Source organism: Amblyomma americanum, chromosome 1, assembly GCF_052857255.1.
Source record: "Amblyomma americanum isolate KBUSLIRL-KWMA chromosome 1, ASM5285725v1, whole genome shotgun sequence".
Classification (NCBI taxonomy): domain Eukaryota; kingdom Metazoa; phylum Arthropoda; class Arachnida; order Ixodida; family Ixodidae; genus Amblyomma; species Amblyomma americanum.
In genome coordinates this window covers 163,172,599-163,188,824 of record NC_135497.1, presented here as the reverse complement: position 1 = coordinate 163,188,824, position 16,226 = coordinate 163,172,599, and the positions used below count along the sequence as shown (strand labels likewise).

Here is a 16,226-nt window from a genome sequence, read left to right as displayed (position 1 = left end):
AGTGCGTAGTAATGAGAAGGTGTGCGCGCGTTCATTGTGAACCCACAAAAAAGGACGAGGCCATTTTCGAGAGCTGATAAAGAGGTCATTATCAAGTTCATATTTTAGATTTCCCCGGTGCCTTTGAATATAAGCATCCGATAAGTGCTCAGCAGACTGCGTCGCACTGATGGGGGGGGGGGGGCTGTGCTATAGCGTTCTCGTTCCTCCTCCCTCGTTCCAATGTTTTGCTGCTTTCGCATCGCGGAGGGGCTCGAACGAGAGAATACAACGCGAATCAAGGGTGAAATGAAGGGGGGCACCAAAAGTGAAGGCGTGTCGACGCTCATTGCTTTTGTTGGAACCCATTTCGCCGGCGCAATCCTCGCGCAAACACGAGTGCGTCCATTAATTAGGATGTGTTCGCGGGGGGGGGGGGGGGGACTTGAAAGGAGGCGCGGGCGGCATTATTATCCTGGCGAGAATCCGGCTGGGAGCTGTACATTGGAAGGCATACATTTTGGAAGGAGAATAAGAATAGAAAAACAAAAAAAGAAGGTTCCCATGAATGGATAGAGTATTTGATCGTTCCGTTTAGTACCGAATGGAAGCTTGTTAGCGCGCATTGGCATTATGTACACTAGACGTCGTCCACGTGCTAAGCGTGTTCACTGCGCTTCCGAGTATCAAACGGTACCCTCACTCATTCGGAAAAACTAAAAACCCCAATGCAGGAATGGGCAAAAAGAAAAAAAAAACAAGAGAACTCGCTGCAGCTAGAAGAGCCTACGAGTAAGAGCAAAATGATGAAGTGTGCTCGTGAGGCCGTATGTTTGTATTATTCTGTCAGCAGGGCTGTTATCTCTGTCGTCAGAGAGTGCGAAACGCGTCATCTGAACTGTGGATTCTTTCAATTTTGTGGTAACAAAATCTAGAGATCAAAGCCTCGTAAATCTTTTTCAATATGTCCTAATCATTTTCACTGCGCTGCCTCTTTATCAGCGCAAGCTTTGTCGCATCTCTTTCTCATTTAACGGGGAACGCGATTAATTTTTCTGGGATTTCAGAGGGACGTGCAACAACATTCTCAAGTTCCCGCTTGGCTCCAGAAATTTAATCAAAATTACATTGTTTGATGTAGCAAGTACTTTCGTCTCTTTTTACATTTATGAGTGTTTCAGATCGCTTTCTATACTTAGCTCCCGATGGGAAATTAACCCTCGCAACGTCCTGAGAGAAATTCTGCAGTTATATTGCTTTTATGCTGCTCTTATGATTGCCGGGCAAAAAGACGAATTTTCATTTGTAGTTTTTACGTTTAGACATTTCAAGCTAATATTTTGATTATACATCAAGCAGTAGCTTCCTCTCATAGATCAACAAGACTTGTTAAAAAAGTTTTATTTACAGAAGCATTTTTAGAGAGAAGGGGTCCTTCTGTCAAGGAGAAGGCTAGCAACGTAAAACGAAAGCGCACTATGTCAGGAGGAAAATACCTGAACTGAAAGCAATGTCCACATACAATACTAATTATACAATAGAGTCCCACACGAGAAGTAAAAAAAGAGCCCCCCCCCCCCCCCCTCTCTGTTTGCGGGAAGAAAACACGCAAGTTTTTCAGAGCTGTGAAGCTGGCTATCTGTGGAAGCTGAAGGGGCTCCCAATCTTCAGTGTGCGTTTATTTTCATGGTCACGCTTGTATTTCGTCGTTCGCTCTGGAGTCAGATGCTGCTATAATGGCTTAGAAAGGTGCCAGCACGTGAGATCGTTTAGGGTGCATTCATCGCTTCCGAGTTATTGCAACAGCTCACGGTTTGAAAACATAGGGCATATGTGTTTTCTGGCAAGTCCCTCTCAACGCAGCAACGCTTTTAGAAACCTAAGGGCGAAGTGGAAATCAGGCAGTACTAGGTCTTCGAGCAGAAGTCATAAAATGCCGGCTAACAGTACATCTGCGATTATCGATGGCCCTTAAACAAGAGAAATAAAAAAAAATGTGCGAATAATTCGTAGAGTCCACCTCACTCACTTCACCTTTGTTGGAGTTTTGGTCATCCCTGTGTTGTCGGAGCTAGCCGTATGGACAGGCCGGCTTTTACGAAAAAATATATAATATGCTACTAGGCACCGCTTTGCGCGTTCAATCCCGGCAGCGAAGGCCACGTTAGGCGAAATGTGGCGTTCGGCTGTTGAGCCCACGGTCACGGGATCCATTGTAGCGGGTGGCAGAGTGACGGAGCCGGTTCGAGGGTAAACGCAGGACTGCACGTGTCAAAATAGCACGTCATATCATTTTCCCCTTTCTTTAAAGCTGCAGTCTTTGCAGAGGCCTTCGTTGTCGTGTAGACCTCTACAAAACCAGTGGAGTTGCGAGACGTCGAGCCTATTCGGCAGGCGGTGATGTCGAAGGAACAGGAACGGCATCATAGGGCTCTGAATATTCCAGGCTTAGCTGCTCTTTTGTGGTGACGTCCGACATTCCCCGTGGTCTGGGCCAGGCTGGATCGAGTCGGGTGCGCTCGTCTTTAGAGCCTTGGGTGACACAGGCGCCTACAGCGTGGCCCCTCTGGAGTACCCTCGATGCCTTTGATGACGCCTGCACACCATCCGCCTCCCCTGAGCAAAGTTGCACACCCACTCGGGATCCCAGCACTGGAATTTGGAAGGCTGCGAAGAACTCCGAAAGATAGAGGGCAGAAATGCGAACACAAGTGGGTAATACAGCAGCATTTCTGAGGGGGACTTGTCGCACCGTAAAGGGGCGCGCCTGTAGCTGAGCAACACTCGCGCTATTGTTTCGTCTCGAGATCGCTCACTGCCGAAAGCTTTAGAAGGCCGTCTTTCATGGCGCGAACAGCGCGCTCCGCAAGGCCATTGGACTGTGGGTGGTACGGCGCGCTGCATAGTTCTGTTGTGTTGTTTTCAATCATGAATTTGGAAAATTGCTGGCTTGAAAATTGAGGCCCGTTAACTGACACGACTGTTTGCGGCAAGCGAAAATGGGCGAACAGTTAGAGAAGCCGCGGGATTTTGACTTCAGCGGTCGACGACCGGACAGGGATATCCTCGATCCAATTTGTACGCGAGTCCACAGCTGTCAGCAACATGCGTCCGTCAATTGGTCCGGTGCAATCGATGTGCAGCCGTCATCACCTTGTTCCTCTTTCTAGCCGACTGATAGGAGCCTCACGAGGTGAAAATGGTTGCGCTTGTATGCATGGAACGCAAGAACGTGCATGGTTTTCAATCTCACCGTCCAACCCAGGCCAGCAGAGTAGCACGCGAGCCCATATTTTCATGGCAGATGTGCCTTGAAGAGACTGATGCAGCAAAGCCAGCATGGGGCCTCGAGCTTTACGGGGTACGATAATCCGATGAACCCAGTAGAGCAGGCCGTCTGCGCTTTACAGTTCGGCTTTTCTGGTAAGGCTCCCGAGTGAGAATCATTTAGGGTCGGAACGGGCAAACAACTGACCGAGTCCGCGTTGGCATTTTGCGTTCCGGCCCTGTATTCAATGCGGTACCTGTATTAGCTTAGGAATGGAGCTCACCTCTGAATACGTGTCGACGCTATTGGTGGCGCCGGTCTAGCTTCCACAGAAACTTCGTAGTCAAAGAAAAATTCGTCCTGGTCCGGGATTCGAACCCAGGACCATCGCTTCACCGGAACAGTCAGTCTGTACCAGTTGAGCTAACCGGGACGGCAGTTCTCGGTAAGGCGAGAGCGAATTGATCAATAACTTGAAGTGGGAACAGTGTTGGTTGATCTAAGTGGGAACCACTACTGTTCCAACTTCGAGTTATTGATTAATTCGACCTTGTTCTACCATATGCTAGCCGTCGCGGTTAGCTCAGTTGGTAGAGCGGCTGCTCCGGTGCAGCGGTGTGGTCCCGGGATCGATCTCCGGACCAGGACGAATTTTTCTTTCACTGCGATGTTTCTGTGGATGCTGTATAGCTTTCCTCTGTAGCCGTATTACTGTGCTTGGGTGGATGCCAATGAGTAATTACTCCCTCATTACAATTTTTTATGCTTTTACACCTCTTTGTACAAACGTTGTTACCACGCTAATCAGTCACCCTGACCATCCGTAATGTTGCCGGTAGATAATTTTTCATACACACTTGAATCAAGACTCTACAAAGTGGCAGAACAGTTGAGGACAAAGCTATTCAAGGCGACCTCTGCGGGCGCTGTCTTGAACGGCGCAAGTGCGACGAAGTTTGCCTTTTATAATACGTGCTTATACAGCGAACAGGGATGCTGGGATGAACGAAATATTTCCGGTGATTCTCCGGTGTACGTGAAATGCAAGCTGCTGCCAGGCACAAACAGGATCCAACGAGACCAATAAATTGTTGCTGAGATATGCACAAGACTTCTCGGGACGTTTGGGCAAAACAGGGCGATGCAGCAGCAGAATCATAGTGGGACGTAAATAACGCTAGAAGGTCGCAATGTGCGTTCAAGCTTTGTTAACCAAGAGAAGCGGGAAAAACATCTCAAATACAAAACAAAAGGCACAACGGGGCCACTGCAGCGAGGGCATGCGTTGGCCAAAAAATATAAGGAGAGGAGGGCAAGCCGAAGCGAAACTAACGGCATGGTGATCCGCGTGTGTTTATGGGATCCGAAGGCAGTTTGTCTCTAGCGAAGCGCTGGACGAGGACGTTGTTTATAACGCAGCCTTCCCGCCGCTAAACCTTGGCCGAATGAGGCGGCGCTGACCTAGAAAGGTGGAGACAGTTTTTCGAGCGGCGCTTTTTCAACGCGCGTGCCCTGGGGTCTTTCAAATCCTGTTTTATCGAGGCGAGACGTAGGGCGGTGGAAACCGCTGATACGATTTTATGGCGCGTACAGTGCGTGCCCACGGTTCGCTCCCGGCGGTCGGCAGTCGCTGGCGTGCTAATGCACTCTACTGCTGGCGGCCAGCAGTAAAGCCTGGTTTCCCTTGCTCCGCTCCAAGGCGCCTGCAGCCGTGTTCTTTGGCCGTTAATTTTTGTTCCCTGGAAGAAGGGGTCGATCAAGATGAATGGGGATTAATGTACTGCGAAGCGACCCTTGATACGGTGCAACACTGGCGACCACCGGCAAGGCCGCCCTGCACGCGGGGGACCAGCGGTGTGGCAGGGAGGAACGAGAAAAGAACAAAGGGCTCCGCACAAGAAAGTTGCGGGGGCACAGCGGAAGTCTCTGCGAATGATGCAGGGTTCGGTGACCTTGTTCTTAACGCCTGGTTGACTGACTGCAGCGTCGTTGCTCCGCCGGGAAGACAAAGCGGACCAGGCGACTGGGCCAATCCCTCCGGCGGTGGCGCTGCTGCTGCAAAAGCGAGGCTTTATTCGCGCCAGTGCGGTCTCCATCTGAGTGGAACGGGCCGCCCAGTTTCTGTGACTGATTGGAGCTGGCAAACCTTTGTTCTTGGCGAGGCCGCTTTTTGGGGAGCTTCTCCTGCGACGCCGTCCGCCGTTCCAGCGGACGGTGCGTCCTTGGGGGCCAGAGGCAGCAAAAGGAACGTGCGACGGGGCCGTAATCCCGCACAACTTCCTAATCGCGTGGTCACCCCGACGTCCCCGGGATGATGGGTGGTCTTGATGAGCCCGGGGCATGCGAATGGCAACAGAGAGGAGGAGACATACGGAGAGCGAGAGACGTTGCTACAGGGTGAAAGAAATGGGCGCCCCTCACATTGAGAGGACAAAATATTGCGCGCTAGAAGAGCAGAAATCTTACATTCCGGACAAGGTACATTCTTTGGTGCCAGCTATGACCACTTCAAACTTCCCTGAATTTCTCTTGCGTGTTGAGGACTGCATATGTCCGCGTGATGACCATAACAGGGAGACTCCAAATATGGTCCTTAAATACATTCGGGCCCTTTGTCCATTCACTACCTCGTCACTGTAATACGCAATTGCTTATTACATTTTTATAGAAATAATTTTATGCCACCTGCGCATCGGACACACACACCTAACACACAACTTTCTACTGACAAAACAAGACAAACCCTTATGTGAGAAATGTGGAGATGAGCTGACAGTTAATCACATTTTATTCTCGTGCTCACAACTTGAACAGCTAAGAAAAAAATATTTTACTGTTTTTTACGATGAACGCATTTCCTTCCACCCCAATTTACTTTTAGGAGATAATCCACTTGTAAGAACATCTGTTTTTAATTTTCTGAAAGACGCGGCCATCTTAAACAAAATATGATATCAAATATCGCAGAACTATTAATTCTAAAAATTTTTACCGTGCTTTCGCGCATTTTATGACGCACCTCGTCCATTTTCTCAGTCCTGAGAAGAAGGCTGAGGTCTGCATTCGATTTGATGGGCTCCTCGGAGTCCTGGTCCGGACAAGGACTTTCGCTGAGGACACCCAATTTTTGAAATAAATTATACAATGTGTATGGCGCATGATAGCCTAAGTTGCTTATGCGCCATTAAACCCAATAAAATACAATATAATATAATACAATGCTTATTACATTGGCGCAGTAATTATTGGACGTTGACTACTTTACTTCTTCCACGGCGCTTCATACTATAAACGGTAATTATCAAAATATTTCGAACAGTACAGAAATCGACCAAGTATTTCTAGCATGTGCTTAACCTTAGTGAATGAAAAACCACGCGAAGATAAAATAAATCCTGTCTTTGTACGCCAATAGACATTATTAGGTTCGTGAAGCCAGCTGCTCCATTGACGGGATTTACTTAATCCGGCCAATCCGTTATAGTCACATCTGAAGGATAAATTACGTGAATTGCTTTTCACGTCACCTAAACGCTTTTTTTTGACTGCATGAATATTAACACATGTTCGTGCCTCCTAGCCATACAGAATGCTTCTATATAACTATAAGCGATACAGGTGATTAGAATTCATAATTGAACATTTCAAGCAATAAGCGTGACTATCACACACGCGCGCACACACGCGCACACACACATGCACGCACACGCGTACACGCGTACACGCTCACACACCCGCACACGTGTGCATGCGTACACGCGCACACTCCCGCACACGGCCGCACACACCCGCACACGGCCGCACGCACGCACACACACACACACACACACACACACACACACACACACACACACACACACACACACACACACACACACACACACACACACACACACACACACACACACACACACACACACACACACACACACACACACACACACACACACACACACACACACACACACACACACACACACACACACACACACACATGCGCACGTATGCGCAGTTCATAGACATGTATATGCCACTATTAACAGACCGTGGAAGTAAGCACGAGGAAACTTGAATCAAATTCGCGTGCACAGGCAGTTGCAAATGTATACTCGAGCACAAGAGGCTCACTGCGTCCGTTATAGACGTTCACATACAGCTGTCTCAACAAGTAATAATTATGTTTTTTTCTGAAGAGGTCACAAGCGCCACAATCGCTTCTGCACTCAGCTCGTCACCCTACAGTGCTTTGAATGTTAGGTGCACTCACCGACCAATACGGTTCAAATTTAGAAAGGGACTCACGCATACAGCACTTCCGCTATTCACTTTGATGCTGTTCGTTATGCAGTGCTTAAGAGTCTCGCACTCTACAGCGAGGACTTGACTGCAATCGCACGAAGGCCTGTTTTTATTACTTTTAACTTGCGTGCATTCCTGCTAGTCAATGCTGGCTTTTTAATTTCCGGTTTCCTCAGTTTTATATCTCCTTTGCCTAGCCGGTATACTTTGTTTCATCGGCATTTAGGTTCGCGAGCTCCTTAGCAAGTTTGCGTTTTTCAAAAAGGCGCATCTGCTCCTATTGTCCGTATACTTTTGTAGCGCTATAAACTGGGGTAGTATAAGAGAAAAGAATGGCATTAGCTGCTCACTAATATATTCTTCGGAGAAGCCGTTTGAAACAACCTAAGAGGCACGCTGCTTTTAAATATAGCGGAAAAGTGGTAACTACGACTGGAAAAGTCGGTGTGACATTGCGGTCCACTTAGAGTAGGATGACACTGCTCACCCACGAACTCCGACGAAGCGAACTTAATGGTGATAATGTTGAGCTGGTAGGATGCAGAGTTTTGATCAGACTCATTCAGAATCTTTAAACGCGCCCACTACTTTCCGATGGAAAGTCCGCTTACTCCATTTCTTCTTGGTTTTTCAGGGATTCAGCGAAAATCTTGGAACTCAGCCAAATGGCACGAATCTTCCGAAGTGTCCACCCTTTCAAATAACCTTCGCACGTTGCGAGCTAGAGAGCCTAATGGTACTGCAAACTTTTTTAGTGCTCCCAGGCACCTTTCGGCGGCACACTGAGCACGCGTAAGCTATATTTCCCGAAGAGACGAGCCCAATAGTCAAGCTCGGCCACCGGATTTGTTCTGGCTGCAAGAGAGCTTGAATAATAGACACGCGCGAACATCTCTCTCGCGCCGCGTTCAGTGCCGTACGACCGCTGTGTCGGCGCACTCGCGCCTCTCCTTCTTGCCGGCTGGTTTCCCTGAGACGCCCAACCGACCACTCGCAGGTGCTGACCAAGGACTCTGTGACCGTGTCGGTGGACGCAGTCGTGTACTACCGGGTGCACAATGCGGCGGTGTCCGTCGCCAACGTGGAGAACGCCCACCACAGCACCCGCCTGCTCGCACAGACCACGCTGCGCAATATTCTGGGCACCCGGAACCTGCACGAGATTCTCGCCGATAGGGAGCAGATCTCCAATGCAATGCAGGCAAGGAGGCAGTGACGCGACAGACCGCACATCTTCTCTTCCTGGGGAACAGAGGGACAGGGAGAGAGGGATACCATAACCAAACGGCCAAGGCCATGGGCTGTGGCCTTTAGGGTGACGGACCATGCATTGGTTTCATTCTTCAGGTTTATTTTGGGCAGCAGAATGAAAGTCGCGTGCACCACTCACTTGGGCCATAGCAATATTTGAGGACAGTCAAGGGGAGTGTTCCAACTCTCCTAGGAGATACGGGATCGTGCTGCTTTATATAGCAAGTTCGCAGCGCTCGTCCTGTTGTGTTAGAACCCCGTTTATTTCGCGCTGCGAACTTTTCTAGCCTAGTTCAAAAATGCTGAGTTATGTTGTTATTATAAAACTTTTATGGTGACCAAAAAAGGACTGAAGGATAAGCTAATTTGTTTCATGAATTTCCTGGGGAAAAAAAAGGTTTTGTGTGCGTATATGTGCGTGTGCTGAAGTTCATTCAGACCCGCTTCATCTTTCCACGCTCCAGGAAAGAAAAAAGTAAGTAAAATGCGCATTGGATTCGGCGCTAGGTGCACCGACCCCATATCCGAGCATATTTATGCGTACAAGGCCATCATAAAACTGCGGAACTTTCGGTCTTCAAGTGAAGTTTCGCCTGATCGCATTCCTGTACTCAGGACATCTTGCGCGAGGACAGGAATTTGGAGAGAGAAATTGTGGCGTGTTCAAGCTCGCACCTGTGCGTGGGTGTACCCGTGTTTCCCGCGCACAGCTATTACGAAGGCGGAATCGTCGAGAGCGAGACGGCAATATTTCCGAAGGACTTTCACCAAACAGTCTGCTTTCCCTCATGACCTTGACTTTAGTCCGGCCTTTTGTGTGTGTGACTGTGAAAAAAATAATTGCCTTCCTTGCGTATCGGGAGAGAAGACATGCACCCTCAGCCCATTTCGTTCAGGCCTCACTGAGCGAAGCGAAGCGCCTTCCCTCCTCTGACAGTGCTCCTTTTCTTTCCTCGTGCAGAGCGCCCTGGACGAATGCACCGACGCTTGGGGCATAAAGGTAGAGCGGGTGGAAATGTGAGTTCCTCCTCTCCCCACTAAGCCCATTGGCTTCCCCCTTGTCCTTATACCTCCTGAAGCTGATAAGCTTTGTGAGCTGTGTGAAATTGAATGCTTTTTAAGTGCGTTAGACTGTTCTTTTGCCGAGCTGGCGAAAAAAGATGGAAGTATTTAAGATACGGATTTTTCCGGGACTCGTTTATTTTCACCTGTTGCCCCGTCTAACTATTAGCTCACTGTTCTGCCCATGTTTTGCGTGGGCTCCGTGTTTTACGTAGGGAGCTCATTTGAGTGGTTCGTCATTTCCATTCTTATCTGTCGCACGCAGTTTCAAATTGGTGACGCTAGCTATGGCTTAATAGATTGCTTTACCGCTTTGAAAAAGGTATCTCTGTTGTCCTGGTGAGGTTACCCTTAGTATAGCCAATACGTGGTCGTCACCAGGGTGATTTCCTCCACGACAAAGACTGCTGAGCCTTCTGACATATTTTACCGAGATAAATACTACAATTCAGTGTGTGCGTGTGTGCGTGCGTGTGTGTGCGTGTGTGCGTGTGGGTGCGTGCGTGCGTGCGTGCGTTCACTCATTACAGTAGGCTACAGCAAAAATAATCTTTCCGCTAACAGCAACGCGACATCTTTATTTTACAGAAAGCCGGCGCATAAGCATAATCACTATGAACAGTCATTTCATTTCCACTAAAAAGAGCGTCGTTCCTTGCCAAATTCCTTTCGAGCGCTTCTGCCCCGCGTCTGGCTCGCCCACTATTTTCCCCCATATGTTCTTACCTCACCACGTTTCTTAGTTCCCCCATTCTTTGATAGGTGCCAGTTTTTCATTTCACACATGTTCTCGCAAGTTTGGTTCGCGATTGGCTAGCCCTTGTATGGACAGTAGCAGTAGTAGCCAACTACCAATAGTAGACAACGAGACGAGAGGCGAGGCGTAGGGCCGACCGCAAGCTGACGTTTCGTACACAGCATAACCTGGTGAATCCGAGCAACACTTGCTATTGGGCCAAGTTGATCTTCCATACTTCAATGAACCAGCGCCAAGGAGCACAAGTGACAACGAGGAGGAGGACGACACGGAGGGGAGCGTCCGTCCGTGTCGTCCTCTTCCTCGTCACTTGTGCGCTTGCGCCGGTATATCAAAGTTTCTAAATCCGGCCTACGTTTCGGGCATAAGCCCACTTTTTCTAAGCGTGAGTTAGGATGTTGTCTGCGTAATTCTGCTTTCTGATTCACGTTGCCCTTTTCCTACACTGCGCATCTTGAGATTTATCGTTCTGCCATGCCATAAGCACCTCAAAATATTTTAGAACGGAACGTGCAGCAATGTCTGCAGTGTGTCTTTTTGGGTGCGCGCGCATGCATGCGAAAACGCAGCTGCTATTTTCATTTGAATAAATTATTAACTGATCGGGCCTGCCGTGTTTTTACTGGCACGTATATAGTCGCCGTTCTTGGCATTTTTCCTTTGCGATTGATCATTTCGTGACTGCCGCTTCAACTAGCCATTCAACGATGCGTGCAAGTTTTGCAAGCATTTCTTTTCCCTCCCTCAACATCGCAGCAAGGACGTGCGTTTACCGGTTCAACTGCAGAGAGCCATGGCCGCCGAAGCTGAGGCTGCCAGAGAAGCACGAGCAAAGGTAAGCCTCTACACTCGTCTGACCAACCATGCAGAGGTGAAGACGCAGCAAGGGTGAAAGCAAGGCTACTCACGAAAGCGTCGCACGCGGAACAATGAGGAACACGGGGGGGAAGGGGGGGGGGGCGTGCTTCTGGCTCCGCTTCGGGGCCGTCGCTCGCTCTGAATGTCCCGTCTCGGCGTCTCCAAGCTCCTCGAAATGATGCTGACGTGACGACAAAGGTTTATGGCTGTTCCCGGTCGATCTGCTTCGGGCATCCTCTCTGGATAAGAGTGTCCGTGGGGGCCCCTTTTTCGCCGATGGCGCAGCGTCCAGCGGCCGCGACCTGACAAACCCTGCGGCCTCGGCCCGCAAGGAGCCCATTCCCATGCAAAACGGCCAGCTTCTCTTGGTGGCGACCATTTGAACGCCTTTTTCTTAACGTGACTCCGCTTCCTAATGGTTTCCTCCGGAGCGCCGCAAAGCCCCGCGCGCGAACGTGTCCGCGGATGGCGGTTGCGTACAAGCCCTGCCCCCTCCGCGCCCCGCAGTCGAGATTTGTCCATCGTTAGGCCTAATGAAGGTGTCCGACGGCTGTTAGCGGCTTGCAGCCTCTGGAAAGCTATTATTGGTTTCCATTTCTGCGTTTCCTTCTTCGTCTGATACGGCAAAATAGCGCGGCGAGAAGCTACTTCCGAACGTGCTAATGCGGCTGGCTGCTGCCCGGGCAATCAGCGCGCTTCGTAACTGCTTTCGGAGAGGCCTAACAAGCTCGGCAGCGGGAATGGGCCGCCGTGGTTCGGGCAGGAGAACGGCCGCCGGAGGGATAGCGCTGGCCCGACAAATTGGTTCGCCGAGTGCTTGTTGCCGTTCGGAATTCATAACGGAAACAAATGGCCCACTGTTATCGCCTCGCCGGAAAGACGACGGTAACACGTGGCCGTTCCCCCCCCCCCCCTCCCCCATCTCGTGCGCCCGTTTACTTTTGTACGCGCTCCGCCCCGGGCGGCGCAGCCTCTGCCAACCGGAGGCCTCGGCCCTCCCTCGGAACGGCCGCGCACCCGGTACCAAGCCGCCGGGCACTCTCTTTATTTATGGCCGCCACCAAGCCACACGCTGCCGGCGTAATTGTTCTTTCCCGACTGATAGACTAGGAAAAAAATTTGCAGTGTTGATTTAGACGATACCGTGCAGCCCCAGAATGCGCTGCTTCCGATTTGGGTTGGCGTAATTAATTTCATTTGTCAGCAATTCATATGCAACTCTGCCGGCTAATAGCCGCTTCGGTGGCGCACGTCGTTTGAATATGCCAAAAATGTCGATATCGCAGGTGTACGTTAACGAATTGTTCTTAGGCTCAATGTACCCTCGAGCAGGCTGATTTAAATGCATCGGGTAGACGCTTCGCCCGCGTTTTTTTTCTTCCAATACGCAGTGAACGTTCACTCTGTATACTGAAATTATTAAAGTAACTTCAGGTACTCTTATATTAAACTCTTTGATTGCACGCCGAGGAAACTTTCCGGCACCGGAGTAAACTTGAAATGAATTACTGCGGCTGTCAGAGCCGTTGCCGATAAAAGGACAGCCTTAATTGAGCGCGGAATAAATTAAGTTCAGATTTTTGCGCGTAAGTAGCAAAATTTTTAAACTGATAAATGTGTTGATGATATGCAAGAAGTGATGTAAGGTCAGGCCTTTCACGTCAGGTCAGTTTAGCTCAATTCAGGCTCAGTAATTCTATAGGAAGCTGCTCTCCAGGAAAACATTGTTTTAGGAAGGATAAAAAAATGGCTGTGGTTTAGCTCTGGTTAAACCTTGAGTGACGCGATAGCTACAGCTGGCCGAGTGGAACTCGCTCAGTCGAATTGCAAAGTCGGTCTTTCGCCGCTTTGTTTCGCTGGGCGTTCCTTCTTCATCTTCGTCCCACTTGACACGGCCCATGCGCACAGCTGTTGCAGCTCGTTTTCGCCGGCCCACCGCGTCGCCGGCAGCTGCTTCGCACCACGTGGCCAGCCACGTGATAAACCACGGGGCTTGTCACGTGACCAACCACGTGACCAGTGTTGACCACGGTGGCCATGCTGAAGGCTTGAAGAGGTGGCGTAGGGTAGCTACCGCTACAAAAAGTGCATTAATTACGAGAAAGCGTTTGACTCAGCGAAAACCTGAGCAGTCATGCAGGCATGGCGGAATCAGGGTGTAGAAGAGACTTATGTAGAAATACTGATAGATATCTATAACGACTGCACCGCTACCACAGTCCTTCATAAAGTCAGCAATAAAATTCCAATAAGGAAGGGTGCCAGGCAGGAGGACATGATCTCGCCAATGATATTCATCACCTGTTTACAGGAGGATTGGGAACAGTTGGGGATAAGAGTTAATGGAGAATACCTAAGTAATTTGCGATTCGCTGATGATATTGTCTTGCTAAGTCACTGAGGAGATGAGCTACAAAGCGTGATCAATGGGTTCGACAAGGAGAGCAGAACAGTAGGTTTTAAAATTAACGTGCAGAAAACCAACGTAATATTTCAACGGCCTCACAAGGGAACAGAAGTTCACAATTGGTAGCGAGGTGCTGGAAGTGGAAAGGGACTACGTCAACTTAGGGCAGGTAGTGGTCGCTGATCTGGATCATGAGAGGAAAATAAATAGAAGAATAAGAATGGGGTGGAGCGCATACGGCAGGCTTTCTCAGATCATGATTAGCAGTTTACCAACATCCCTCAAGAGAAAAGTGTACAACAGCTTAATCTTACCGGTACTCACCAACGGGACAGAAACGTGGAGGCTAACGAAAAGGGTTCAGCTTAGATTAAGGACAACGCAGGCGACTACGGAAATGAAAATTAAATGTGCAGCGTTAAGAGACCTGAAGCGGGCAGAGTGGGTGAGGGAACAAACGCGTGTTAGTCGAAATCAAGAGGAAGAAATGGGCTTGGGCAGGGCATATAATGCGAAGGCAAGATAAGGGTAACCGAGTGGATTCTAAGAGAAGGCAAGCGTAGCAGGGGGTGGCAGAAAGTTTGGTGGGCGGATGAGATTAAGTAGTTTGCGAGAATAGAGTAGCAACCGCTGGCAAAGGACAGGGTTAATTGGTGAGGCATGCGGGAGGCCTTTCCCCTGCAGTGGGCGCAGTCAGGCTAATGATGACGATGAACACTTAGAGATATGTGAATTGCATTTATTAAGAAAACTGGTGGGCCTCGCTTTGCTACTCCAGATCACTCTGCCGAATCGAAAAGCCCAGGGCAGTAGCTACGTGCCCCTCATCGTCGCTGACGACCAGCTCAGGTCAGAAAATCAGGGGCTTGATTTTCACAGCTTTTCGCGCGTCAAGACGCCGCCTGACTGGAAGGCAAATTTGACTGTCGCCCAAGTGACCGGTGTGAGCCGGTCACGAAGCACTCTTGCTCTCCAGGTACTTCCATAGCTGGGCTCCTGATTTGCGGGCACAAGCTCGGCTTTCGGGACTTTAGTGCCAGCAGATTTTGAGACGGCGTGAGCAAATGAACTCTCACAAGCGCCGCAGCGAAGCACACATGCGCAGCCTGCCGGCTCAGCCAAGGCGTTGTTCATGACACTGAGACGACCGCGATCGTGGGACACGAAAACGTGACCCACCATGCCGCACTCGGGCGACAGTCCACCCGTTAACCACGGCGAATTCGAAGGTGGGCAGAAAGCGCGGAGCGGTTTGCTCACCATTACTGCGAAGCCGAGTCGCTACTAAAAGTTCGTGGCAGGTCGTGGTTTTTTTTTTTCCTCACTGTGGGGCTGTTCCAAACCTACGCTTTCTTTTTTTGTTGTTTTGTTAGCGGCGTCGCGAAGGGCAAGCGGAATGTGCCGCACCACGTGGCCAAACCGTGACAGGCATTCATGAGCCGACCTTTTATGTTTGGTATCCTAGCTCAATTTGGATAAAGTCTAACTACGTGTTACAAGCTTTGTATCCCCCCCCCCCCTTTTTGCGCTTTATGGTTCGTTGCTGATTACTTCTTTTGCCATTTAGTGGCCTCAGAAGGTGGAAGTCATTCCCGGATTTTTTTCCCCACTAAATTATGACGTAACAACCGCATAAATCGATGTGCCTTTTTCGCGCTTTATTTGGCGACCGTCCGGTGCGGCCATACCTTGCACGACGAGCGCCACGCCTAGCATTATTCTTCGTACCGCCGCTGCTGACATTTGAAAGTCTCGTACTGAAACTGCACATGCTACGTAAGAAAGCAGTGATCTCTTCATTTGGTGATACTATGTGAAAGTCGAGGAGCTGCATTTGGTAACATTTCTCCTTTTGATTGATTCTTTGTCATTTTACGATAGGTAGCACTGCCTTTGATACCAGAACCGGCGGCATTCATTGCTGGCTATCTGTGAACCCTGATGTCACAGGTGGTAGGCGTCTATAGTATCGGAACAAACGAATATATAAAAAATATAGTCAAATTATGGCAACGGGTGTAATGCAGGAATTCTTTTCGTGGCAGCTGTAATCCATTCTAATCGCCTGTCTTATAACTGCTAGACCCGGACCTCGACATGACGTCGCTTGAGCCGATAAACTAAAGGCGAAAATAATAAAAATTGAATATATTGGATATATGGTTATTTTATTAAAGGGTCTAGGGTGCGCATGGTTGCACCATGGTAGGCTTTTGCTCGAAAATCTGCACATAACAAGAAATGTGAGCTCTTCATAATTTGACAGGAAGAGATGGAAAGACGCAGACAACCTGCGGTCATTTTAACTTGCGCTCATCCTTTTAAAGCTTCTTTTACGAGACAGA

At 49.4% G+C, this 16,226-nt stretch overlaps 1 protein-coding gene across 2 annotated transcripts in view; it reads left to right on the top strand.

Annotated features, from left to right (window-relative positions):
• LOC144114092 (band 7 protein AGAP004871-like) overlaps positions 1–16,226 on the top strand; it is a 170,398-nt gene that overhangs the window by 147,621 nt on the left and 6,551 nt on the right. For both annotated transcript variants that reach the window (XM_077647582.1, XM_077647581.1), the window contains 3 exons: positions 8,544–8,747; positions 9,759–9,814; positions 11,373–11,451. In XM_077647582.1, the coding sequence (XP_077503708.1) occupies positions 8,544–8,747; positions 9,759–9,814; positions 11,373–11,451 (339 nt within the window). The remainder of the gene's footprint in view (positions 1–8,543; positions 8,748–9,758; positions 9,815–11,372; positions 11,452–16,226) is intronic.